This window comes from Notechis scutatus, chromosome 1 (assembly GCF_049901735.1).
Source record: "Notechis scutatus isolate UNSWTSFEM ecotype Mainland chromosome 1, rNotScu1.2, whole genome shotgun sequence".
Lineage (NCBI taxonomy): Eukaryota > Metazoa > Chordata > Lepidosauria > Squamata > Elapidae > Notechis > Notechis scutatus.
In genome coordinates, this window is record NC_142009.1 from 222,000,368 (window position 1) to 222,013,369 (window position 13,002).

At 35.7% G+C, this 13,002-nt stretch overlaps 1 protein-coding gene across 2 annotated transcripts in view; it reads right to left on the reverse strand.

The window, feature by feature from the left end:
• CYP27C1 (cytochrome P450 family 27 subfamily C member 1) overlaps nucleotides 1–13,002 on the reverse strand; it is a 37,016-nt gene that overhangs the window by 15,827 nt on the left and 8,187 nt on the right. For both annotated transcript variants that reach the window (XM_026665316.2, XM_087950333.1), the window contains exons 2-6: nucleotides 9,793–9,983; nucleotides 7,697–7,896; nucleotides 6,930–7,139; nucleotides 4,931–5,094; nucleotides 1,861–2,027 (exon numbers count right to left, since the gene is read on the reverse strand). In XM_026665316.2, the coding sequence (XP_026521101.2) occupies nucleotides 1,861–2,027; nucleotides 4,931–5,094; nucleotides 6,930–7,139; nucleotides 7,697–7,896; nucleotides 9,793–9,983 (932 nt within the window). The remainder of the gene's footprint in view (nucleotides 1–1,860; nucleotides 2,028–4,930; nucleotides 5,095–6,929; nucleotides 7,140–7,696; nucleotides 7,897–9,792; nucleotides 9,984–13,002) is intronic.

The window sequence follows — 13,002 nt, forward strand, 5'->3', positions numbered from 1 at the left end:
TTTATCAGCTGCAAAGCCACCTTTTCACCTGTATATTTAAAGTCTTTTGCAAATTATGGTAGAAATGATAGTTTGTGGATAATCAGGATTTTCCCAATACTCAGGGGTGGGATTCTACCAGTTCGGACCTGTTCTATAGAACCGATTGTTATGATTCTGCCCAGTGCGGAGAACCAGCAAATCGTGCCCATGGTTGGCCCCGCCCCTCTCTGCCTGCCCCTCCCCTCCCTACCTAGTCAGTCCTTATCATGCATGCTCAACATCGCTGACTGTGTCATCCCCGCCCAGTCACTCCTTAAGGTATTTCTTTTTTCCCCTCCCAATGATCAGCTGTTCAAATGATCAGCTGTGCTGGGATCTCCCTCGCTGTCTTACTGCTTCGCCCATGAGGCTTCCCTGAGGCCCAGGAAGGCAAAAAGGGGCATGTGCGGTCCATTTTTTGCTTTCCTGGGCACCAGGGAAGCCTCCTGGGAGCAAAAACGCGCTCCCAGGAGGCTTGCCTAAAGCCTAGGAGGCAAAAATACCGAGGGGGGATTTGCTGGAAAAAAGAAGCCACGCCCACCTAGTCACATGGCCACGCCCACCTAGCCACACCCACAGAACTGGTTGTTAAAAAATTTGAATCCCACCCCTGCCAATACTGTAGCTGTAATTATGGTTGTAGATTTTTGGATTGAGAGAGAGAGACAGAGGTGGTATTCAATAGGTTCTGGCCAGTTCTAGAGAACTGGTAGCAGAAATTTTGAGTAGTTTGGAGAACCAGAAAATCCCATCTCTGACTGGAGATTTTACAGTATCCTTCCCCTGCCACACCCACCAAGCCACACTCACAGAGCCAGTAGTAAAAAAAAATTGAATTCCACCACTGGAGAGCGATATATTCTACACAGTGCCTACAGACAGAAACTATAAACAGGATATTGAAATTCTTGTTCAGAGTTGGTAGAATTCTGAGTTCTGAACCCAGGAATCAAGAGGTGGTATGAAGCAATAGTTCTAGACAATGTCAAAAACAAATCAGGATCAATCTCGCTAAAGCCACAATGTTGTGAGGAAAAATGTTGCGCTTCTATTTAAACTATTTAAATTAAACTACAGCAGTGCTGAGAGGAAAATTTCTTTAGTTCTAGCTGGCTCAGATCAAGAGCTAGTTCTGAAGTAGAACAAAGTTCTTCTATGAAAGTGCCTTTTAATGCTTTTAGCTGGGGTCCCCAAACTTGGCAACTTTAAGACTTGTGGACTTCAACTTCTCCAGCATAGCTGGAGACCACAAGTCTCCAGCTATGCTGGCTGGAGAATTCTGGGAGTTGAAGTCCACAAGTCTTAAAGTTGCCAAGTTTGGAGACCTCTGCATTAAGCTAAAACTGATCATCCAAATTTAGCAGGTATGATACTTTGTTGATCCAGTACTTTGATTCTGATGCATATAATATTTAGTTAAGATTATGAATATATTAAAGAAATATCATATTCGGTGGCTTTTGAGCTTAACATTTGCACACATGAATATGTCAATTTGTTTGTAGTATTTATTAGAACTGGGGTCTATTTCTCATTGTCATCTATATTCATTAAAAAGAACTCCCCACCCAAAATTAAGCTGTCTGCCATTTACTATTAAAAGTATGAATAGCCATCTAATCATAAATTATTTACCACATTTATCATTTTTTTAAAAACTATTAGTGTAATGCAAACTATTCCAGTATGAAGAATAAAGAAAAATGCAAGGAAAATATGACAATTTGATTTAAATATATATATTGAATCTATATGTCTTTTCTTATAAGCATGCAGTCTAGATCCAACCTATTGCAATGAGAACATTTATAATTATCATCTTACATTTTATACACTTACCTTAAGGTTTCTTTGAGAAGGGCTCTAATCATTGGCAAGTTGGGAATATGGTGTGCATCGGGAACCTTATCTTTTCCCAAATTATGAACTATCTCTTTATAGACAGAATCCTGCACTTCTGGATGCTTTGCTAAAAGATATGTTGCCCAGGATAAAGTGAATGAAGTCTTGGAGAGGGTTGGGGTGGGAAGAGATGAGAAATGGGGAAAGAAGGGGGATGTGATATTATTCATCAAAGAAGAACATTTTTCATTTTCAACTAATCATATACATTCAGACAAATCAAGCTGTATATCAATGATGGCATCAAATAATTATCAGACACTTTCTCAAACAACATGCCCTTTGTTTGTTTTGCCGATCTTTTGCATGTTGGATTTTCAGAGAATCTAATTCCCTTTGCTTAGGATTATAGCTTTAAAAACTGCTTGTTTTATAGCATTTATATGGTTGCCCAACTTGAACAAAAGTGTACAAAAGGTGTACAAAAAAACTGTATACAAAAATATCCCTCCCCCAGGCAATTAAAACAAATGAAATAACTGGTGATCAGAATTTTATTACATTCCATTAGATGGGTACTCTGTTCCTCCTGTCCCAAGAGCCTAATGAAAGAACCAAGCCTACTTTACAATAGCCTGCAGGGTTGGGCACAGTGGTGGGATTCAATTCTTTTTAATACTGGTTCTGTGGATGTAGTTTGGTGGGCATGGCAGGGGATACTGTAAAATCTCCAGTCAGAGGTGGTATTTGCCGGTTCTCCGAACTACTCAAAATTTTTGCTACTAGTTCTCCAGAACTGGTCAGAACCTGCTGAATACTACCTCTGGTTGGGCATCAAGAGCAAGCACTACCACAATGAAAGCTCACCTCCTAGATCCCATGAAATGACTTTATTTGAAGTAAAGAACCTGAACCTTTCCTATTAGAGCATTGGGCAGATACAATGGGGAAAAAACAGTCCACAAATATCCGCTCCTATACCATGTAGATAGTTTTATAGATAATAACCAGCACCTTCAGTTCCATCCAAAATCCCATGGGAAGCCAGTGCAGATCCTAGAATAGAAGTATTACATGGATCTACTGAGGAATACCCATAAGTACCTGCATGACTGAATTCTACACTATCTGTAATTTTTGAATAGCCATAAGGGGCAGCCTTATGGAAAGCTAGCTAGCTAGCTAGCTAGCTAGCTTGGTTGATGCTTGTTTATTTCCTGCCTTTATTGTTTTACAAATTACTCAAGGCAGAGAACATACCCAACATATTTTGCCCCCTTATTTTTCCCACAACAACTCTGTGAGGTAGGTTGTGCTGAAAGAGAGTGACTGGTCCAAGGTCACCCAGCTGGCTTTTATTGCTAAGGCAGGATTTCAATTTATGGTCTCCCATTTTATAGCTTTCATGACTTTACCATCAGCTAATCCCTAATAATCTCAATTGCCCATTTCTGAAATTTTCTCAACTTTCCAGTATCCTTTTTGAGGGGTCTACAAGTACAGTTTCAACAATTCTATGATGTGCTTAGTATTCCAAGAATTGTGCTTAGTATTCCAAGTACATTTTCATCAAAACATCTTCTATTCCTATACTAAATATAACACCATAGACTACTGTTAAAGTAATTAAGACATTTCTTTTTCCATTCTTCCATTTTCTATCCATTCTTCCAATTTCTATTTCTCTTAATGTTTATAATATAATTAATGGCTTTCAGTTTTGAGTTTTAATTCAGCCCCACAATATTGACTTGTATTTCAAGTTCTGTGTATGCTTTTAACAGCTGTCAAAACACTTCTTAGGATGAAGTTTACAATGGCATTTCAATTTTTTTTCTCCATCTCATGATAGGGAAAAAAAGAGACATCTTTCCCTGAATTCCGAATTCATTTCTTTCACTGTATTTTACAATATTCTTTGTCACAAAATTTCAATTTTGAACTAACTGTGTAACTATTTACTGTGATCTAAACAGTATTTCTTCTCAGATCCTTCATCCCTTCTTCAAAATTGGCATCATCCTAAAAAAATATGGATTTTTCAGACTTAGTACTTATTCTGAAGTTCAAGCCTTATCTTTTACAACAGCAGAAAACTGACTGATAAATGATAAATTGATATTCTTAAGAGAATAGAAAGGAAAATGGAGAATGGATTTATTACATTTAACTGGAAAACAATTTGGGTGATTTGGGATATATAAGAAGTTGTGGTAAATTTTCTATGAGTTGATTACAATAACAATTCGTTAACAGATGGTTTTGAAACTCTAATGTTGTCTTTTTATTATTATTGTTCTTCCTGTTAACTATTTTGTCATTAATATATTATATAGATGACATATTAATAACTTGCAAATAGAATTAGTAGATTACAATTTTGGGGGCCATTTCTCAAACAATGGGAAATTAATATTATTGTAATATATTAATTAGCATTCAGCTAGGTGATAATGTGTGTTTATGTGTTTTCATTTTTTTTAATGCAGTTTTTTTAATATCTTGCTTGGGTTGTATTTTTCTTTGTTTCTTAAAAATATTTTTGGAAGGTTTGTATTTTAACTTCTTTTGAATAAAATAAAAATAGACTAAAATGCTTTTGTGTCTACATTTGTTAATAGAAACATTCTGATAAAAAACAAACCACTGTTAAATCCTGAATTGCATGGAAATCTCCCATATACAGTTGCATTTTTAAGGATCTCTTTCTACATACATATGACCTGTGTGTGTGTGTGTGTGTGTGTGTGTGTGTATGTGTGTGTGTGTGCGCGCACCTTGAACTTCAGAGAAACAATCTACCCAAAGTGTGCTATGTCAGTGAAAATTATTTATTATAATCCATTCATGAGTGCTTTGAAAAGCAAAAATATTGAGAGTAGAAGACCCAAACTTTACTATATATACTGCCTAAATTTATCCACTTATATAAGTATAAAAGAAATTTAATATTAAAAGGTAAAAGGATTGTTTTAAAATAACTTCTATTGTATTTTTATTTATGTTTCATATAAGACACTTGAGAGCATAGATAGCCAGAAATATAGGATATAAATAATGAACTTACTGTGTCAACACCTGCCAAAAGCATTTCTGTCATATTGGCATAAATTTCTTCTACTGTAAGCTCTTTTCTCCTAAGCAGAGTTGTGAGTAATCCACCTTCTACCTTTTTTCCTTGATCTAAAAGGGACTTTATTTCATTTATTTTATTGTCAACATGAATTTGACCTTAATGATTAAAAGAGAAGAAAAAAACAAATAATGTTTATCAAAATTTGAAACTAACTTCTTATGCTTGTTTATAAAGTAGGGTATTAAAAAATTATTTACTTCAAGTGCTTTAAAAATGTTAAATGTTTTACTATCTTCAATGCTGGAAAGTAATTTATTTTCAGTCTATGGAGATCCTCAATTATACAGAACTGAAACGTTTCTTGGATAAGATGCGAAACATTTTCAAGGGGAAAAAAAAACCAAGACATTTCAGTTGCTTCTTGGACTAGCACCTTTGAGATACTTTCTATTATGATAAGATTCAAGAACTTGCAAGATTACACATGTAGTAAATAGTCAGTGGGGAAATCATATTCATTTAACAACCATGTTACTAATTATGAATTGCAGTGATTCACTTAATTCTGACAAGAAATGTTGTAAAATGGTGCAAAACTCAATAATGTCTTGCTTAGCAACAGAAATGTTGGGCTTAATTGTCGTCAGAAGCTGAGGACTATCTGTATGCAATTGAAGCTAGCAAATGAGTCCAATATTGTTTAAAATCAAAATATGATAGTAATCCATTCTAGAGGTCTCAGAATATGAATTACTATTATCACTCTATCCAAACTAAGCTGTGCCATCTGACATGCTACTGAACTTAATTCAAAATTTAGATAGTTATCTTTAAAGACCAAAACAGTTGAAACTCTAAAACTCAAAAAGGTCTATTTTTCCCATGTCAACTTGACCATTAAAAGGCCTTTTCATATAAAGATTACATGCTTTGTGCATGAAAAAAGAAATATTCTTTGGCAAGGCATTTCCCAATTTGGAATAGAGAACTATTTAGCACAGATCCTGTATATTCCTTCAAATGTATTTTTATATTACCCAGCTATCTTAAATTATTGCATTTTTAATGGAGTAAACAGTTTTTATTCCTCCCATTTTTAGCATATTAGTATCTTAATAGTTGACATTGTCACAACATTGCACTATAACAGGAATTATGTGATATGGTAACAACCATACTCTGAACATTAACAAAGACAGGATCCATACATGAAAGGAATTTTCAAAAGTAAAAGGTTCCTTAAGAACTAAAATATCCAATCATCTGCTCTCAAGAAAAAGTGCCACACACTCTATGGAGGCCAAAAAAGGAGACATTTCTGCATTTTAAAATATTGTATGAAGAAAGGTTTTGCCTATTCGAGTATGCATTCTACATCCATTTTCAGCTCCCTCTACAGAGTTTGCTTTGACATTGAAAAAAAACACTTCAGATTATTTAAACAGTAATACTAAATATAATTTGCCCAAACTGACTTGAAACACACACCAAAAAAAAAAAAAAAAAAGAATCAGTATGCAGGAAAGAAGAAACCATGAAACAATTTGGAGGGTCACAGCATGATGTCCGAATAGGAAAAAAAAAAAAGAAGAATGGAGAAAGATTGGGAAATTGTTTTCTGCTTGTTAAAATAAACCAAGGATAAAGGTCACTTACAAGAAAGGCTGAGAGTGGAGTGGGTAAATAACAACTTTACAATCATAACTATACAAATAATAATATATTCATGTATTGTTAGTCAAATTCTGACTTTTTTTCCAACATAGATTAGAATATGGTACTTTGATTGTTGCTGCAATAAATATGTTTACAATTAGAGCAGAATATCTGGTTGCTTTAATTTCAATTTTAGACATAATTTAAGAAAATTAATATTCATAATTAGAATTAGTATTTCAGGTTGCTTTTACAGTTACACTTTGGCTTTCTTTTTAGCTAACATACAGTAACTGATACTTGAATTTCAATCTTAAAAAACAAAAACACTTACTAAATTTAAAAAGTCCATCCCACGATTTACAGAATTCTCTCCAAGGCTTTGGAATAAGTGGACGAAGCCACCTGGGAATAGCTCCTGCATACATAGTGGATTTGAAACTGCTAAACATCAACTCCAATGCTCCAATATATTCCAGTGTACTCTTGGGAATATGATTTTCCAGGCACCCCAATCGACACTCATACAGAACAGTTGCAACTCCTGTAAGAGCAAAGTAATGCAGAACTTATTGTTTTTCTTTGCAAAATAATGTACAAAATAATATTATACAACAATTTTTTGGGGGGAGGGTCTGTCATAATTTTGAATTGTTGCTGCATGATCAGTCAAAGTCAAGAACCACCTGTATGCAAATGATAGGTACCTCAGCATTCTTTTCTTAGTGACTTTATTATTAAAGGTGGATTCTCTCTTTGAAAGATTTGGATCTCCCCATCTTGAGCATTTTGCAACAGATACTGAACTGCCATTTTAGCTAACTCATTGATTCTGCCATCTGTTAATTCTTTTTCTCTAGAATCTCTCATAACTATGGCTATTGGCAAGGGCTTATGGAAATGATAACCTCCAACTATTGACAAGGGCTTATGGAAATGATAACCTCTAACAAGTAAACAACCTCAGATTGCCTACTCCTGATTTGTAGGATATTCCATCTCTTGTTTGAATGTTGTAGCAGTGACTTCAGCTGGTAATAATCACTGATATAATCACATCGTTTAAGCTTTTATTCCTTATTTTAAAATGATAATTCTTACCTTCCATTGAATATTTAAAAAAAAGACTTTGAACGTTTGTCACAGTTTCCCCATCTTCTTCTTCATTTCTAATAATATGGATTCTCTTAATTAAATCTGAAATAACTTCATTAATTCCTCTGGAGAAAACTGCAACATCATTGGGCTTTACCATTTTTTGCCTTAGTACACGTCTCATTTTTAGCCATTCTTCCCCTTCTCTAGAAGAAATAACAGGTAAGGACAATCTAGATCACATTTTTTTCTGTCAAAAATAAAATCAAAATTTTCAGTAAATGGAAATGTAATCATATTTTAAACTGTTTCTGGAGGATTATATTTGTACAAAAATTATTAGATTAATGTATAAAATGCTTTTATTTATGTGACTTATTTATGTGACTTATTATTAAATCTTATTATTGTAATTTTATTGGAATGCCTAATCTTTTCAGGTAAAGAAACACATCTCTTCCCTTTACAGTAGTAGTGTAATGACATTTGGAAAAAATATGACAGAGGTTTTAATTTTTTTAAATCAAGTTCTTTTCCTTGTGATGCTATCAGAATTATGCTGCCACTGATTCAGTGGGAAACTGAAATAAAAGTGAACATGAAAAATATCTCAAAGTTTGCTTAAGAATTTTGGTAGGTGCCTCAATTCTAGTACTTTTCTAAACATATTCCATCATCATTTTTTAAACAGTTCAGTAATTTCTTTTATAAGTTCTTATCTTCGTGAAGTATTACATCCAGATAAATCTTTCTGAAAATCAAGATCACTTTTAAATCAGTGTTCCATCTCCAAATGCTTCTGCTTTCTAAACATAGGCCATAAACAATTAGACGAAAAAGATTTTTAGAGATGGTCTAATTATTTTTATAATAATAAAAATTCAATTTCCAGGTGACTATAGTAAATATAAATATACCATTTTGCTACTGAGTGTCAACATCACAATCACTACAGGATTATTGGAAACTGCATGTTGCCTGCAAAACTACAAGTTGATCCAGAAACTGATGGTGACATATATATTCTTAGGAGTAATGCTACCTTACTAGATAATCTGCAAAATCTTCATCTGAATCCAGGGCCTGATATTTATTTATTTTTTCCTGAGAGAAAGATAAGGGGAAATATCACTAATCCTTTTTTGGTTTGGAACATGGGAAGAAGATGCCATCTGATCGTTGTACAAAGTATCATTGACTTTATGTTATTAAAAACTGTAGCAGATGGGGGGGAACTGTCAAAGGTTTGGACTGAAGTCTACAGTAGAAAATTATAAAAAGTAGACTGAGAACAAAAGTAATAAAAATATTTTTTAAACTATTTAATCAATCATAAAAGAAGTATAGAGTTTTAGAAGATTAAAGAAGCGTAATTAAGGTTTTCCTAGAATGAGACTCATCGATTGTACTTCAACTGTGCTGATCCCTGCGATTTCTCATTCACATTTTGGGGGGGGGTATCTTTAATCTTTTTTTGATTAAAATCGCTGAAAGTTAGTTTGACCAGAATTCTTTTTTATAATAATAAAATAGAAAATGCTGATCTTTAAAATTTAACTAAATTTGCATGCTTATTATGAGTAATCCTAGAAGTTATTTGTGCTTATATGCTTCTGATTTTAATAAGCCTTAAATGTCTGTACTAGAGCAACTAAACTGTAACTGCAGTTCTAACAACAAATGACTTTGTGGTTAACCAAAATGAACTGAATGTTCCATTTCTGGAATTACAGAATTAGGATCTTTGTGTTACTACATACAGTTTCGTTGAAATTTTGCTGACTTTTTCTAAAGCACATACTAATTCTTACTCTATAAAGTACTTAGTGCTACAATTTTATCCTATGAAAACAGAATAGTACTATGACTCATGAAGGGATTGGCTTTCTTTCAAAAAATCACACTGCATCAAAAATTATAATTTTTATTAATTATCCCCTATAGGCATTTACCAATACTCAACCCCTGGGGATATAATCACTTTCTTTAATAAAATTAAATAAGATAGATTCTTTAATAAAATACTTGAGAATAGTTGCATCACAAGAATATAGTTAGAATATTGTTCGACAATATAAAAAAAAAAGAGGGAGTGCACTCACGCTGATATAAGTCCTGTAGCTCGTGCCCGTAAAGCTCTGTATTCCTGCCAAGAATCCATGTCAGCTCTTTGTGGCATGCAACCTTCTTCCCGTAGAACCTGAGCCACCATGTCTTTATCTGCAATGGACACAACTAGTTTGGGACCAAAATGAGACTTGAAAATGTTTCCATATTCCTGTACATGTTTCTGCTATGAAGGGGAAAAAAAGAACAAATTACTCATCCCTCCTGGCAAGAGAAACATTTTTATACAGCACTTAATTCTAACATACATTATGATATCAAATTGCAATTAAAAATAACAGCAATAAGGTTCATAGGAAATTATATTTATTTGCTGCTCGTGATTCCAAGATACTGCCCACATTTTCATTTCAAAGATAAAGGCAGCTTCTCCTTCTAATAATAATTAACTTTTGATTGTTTTATATGCTTGCCCAGAGTCACTTTTTTCATAAGATGATCTTATAAATTTGATAAGTAAAATAAAATAAAATTTATTAGTTCAGGGAAACCTCTTTGAATGCTAAGACTATTAAGACTAAGGCTTGAGTGAAAAACTATCATAAGTATAGCCATAAAATATAAACAGGATGGTTAATAGTTATTGTTATTACAAAACTTAGATCAAGCATATTGAAATGAACTGTCCTATATTGAGTCTTGCTCGCTATTAATTGAAAGTTGGGGACATTATATACTGAAAGGTAACTGAAATAAAGAGTCAGAATATTGAGCATGTGGTAAAGTTGTATTACAGATCTCAATAGGATTGACAGTGGAGAACCATGTCCTGTTGTTTCCATGTCTTCTGACAAAGTATTACAAGTAGTCCTAGACTTAAAACCACAATTGATGACAGAATTTATGTTGCTAAGCAATGCGGTTGTAAAGTGAGACAGTCACGTGTCATTATGCCATTATCACTTAGTGACAGCAATCTCAACACTCCCCGCTGCCTTTGTTAAGTGAAAATTGCAGGTAGATAACAGATAATCAGAGTTGGAAGGCTCCTTGTAGGTCATCTAGTCCAACCCCCTACGCAAGCGGGAGACCCTACACCATTTCTGACAAATGGCAGTCCAATCTCTTCTTGAAGGTCTCAACTGATGACGCTCCCACAACTTCCGAGGGCAAGCTGTTCCATTGGTTGATTGTTCTCACTGTCAGAAAGTTTCTCCTTATTTCCAGGTTGAATCTTTCCTTGTTCAGTTTCCATCCATTATTCCTTGTCTGGCCTATAGGTGCTTTAGAAAATAGCTTGACCCCTTCCTCCCTGTGGCAGCCCCTCAAATATTGGAAGACCGCTATCATGTCTCCCCTGGTCCTTCTCTTCACCAGACTAGCCAAGCCCAGTTCCTGCAACTGTTCTTCAAATGTTTTAGTCTCCAGTCCCCTAATCATCCTGGTTGCTCTTCTCTGTACTTTTTCTAGAGTCTCAACATCTTTTTTATAATGTGGTGAACAAAACTGGATGCAGTACTCTAGGTGTGGTCTTACTAGGGCTTTATAGAGTGGTATTAGTACCTCCCTTGATCTTGATTGTATCCCTCTGTTAATACAACTTAGGATTGCATTAGGTAATTAAGCAAGTAGTTGCCCCCAGGCCCTCCCAACCCCAAATCTCAGGGAAGTAAGGGAACTGACTGCCTCCAACTCGCCTCACCCATCTGTTCCTCATCTCTGCCCTTTGGTCACCTTGCACCCTGCCTTGTGGGACAGCAAGCAGTCCCAGAACCGCATGGCTCTGGGGCTCTTTGCCACATCCCAGGAAGCTGCAATTACCACAACCTGCCCCAGGAAGCATTTATTAACCTGGAACCTTTTTCTCCCAGTTTCCCATGCCAACCTCTTGCCTTTTGCATCCAGCTGTTGTGGCTGAAGAACCACTTTGATGCCTTAGTGCCTGTCCCCTTTTCAAACTCAGGGCCATCATGTTACCTTGTTCCAGCTTTTCCAACTAACACCTGGCTCCCCAGTCTGCCCTAGCAGTGTGATGCCAAGCTGCAGCACCTGTGAAGCACCAACAAGCATTTGTTTACCCAGCTACCTTCTGCCTTAGTTCCCTGCACCTACCTTATGCCTTTTGCACTCAGCTGCACTCTCTTTGCTGTCTACTGTATTTCAGTCCCAGCTTCTCTGGTGAACATTTTCTCTATGTGGCTTCATGAGCCTTTGAAAACCTACAAAAGCCTTTGGAAAGATAGTGAAAGTTTTCTGAAGGTTGGCACTGCCTTTGGAAGGCTGGACTGTCTTTGAAAAGCCTTCGGTGAAAAATTGATGTGGGGAACTGGGAGACAAGGCAGCTGGGCAAACTAATGCTAACTGCTGCTTGCTGGAGCAGGCGGGGGTTGCTGGGGCTTCCAGAGATGTGCCAAGAAGCCTCAGAGTTATGCAGTTCTAGGGCTGCTTACCTCCCATCAAGGCAGTGTGTAGAGTGGCCAAAATGGCATAGACTGGGGGCAGATAGACAAAGGGTTAAAACACCATTCCAGTCATAAGAACAAGTGGGCTGACACATGCCTGATCACATGATCGTGAGGGCACTGCAACAGCTGTAAATTTGGGTAAGGGTCAGGTATTTTCCCAGCATTGTCCTAACTTTGAACAATCACTGAACAAATGGTTATAAGTTGAGGACTACTTATACAGCAAATATGTGAAATATATGAATACACTGGCCAAGGTATTTATGATATGGGATGTTCTGCAGCCACCCTTCCAGAGACATCTTTCTGGAGATATTGGTAAGAATTAAACTATCCTCAATTTAATGCTCCATATTAGATATTTGTTGTCTGAGGTTCTTCCTGACCAAGTATATCACTGTCATTAGTGTACCAGGAGGGAAGCTGTAATGGTATATAGCTTCTTCTCTGGTCCTTTTTTCCATTTTGAGATAAAAGGGTTAATACATATAGACTCAGTCTACAAGGAAAATATCAAGACTTAACCAAAATTTTAAGACAGCCAGTTATGCGGTTATGACAACCAGCAGACCATGAGTTACGGTCCTGCCTTAGGCATAAAACCAGCCTTTGGGCTTGAGTAACTTTGGGCCTGTCAATCTCTCCCAGCCAGGTAACGACAAACTACCAGTATTTCAGAAAAAAGCATGCACACACATGCACACTAGATGACGGATAGATAGATAGATAGATAGATAGATAGATAGATAGATAGATAGATAGATAGATAGAGATGGATGG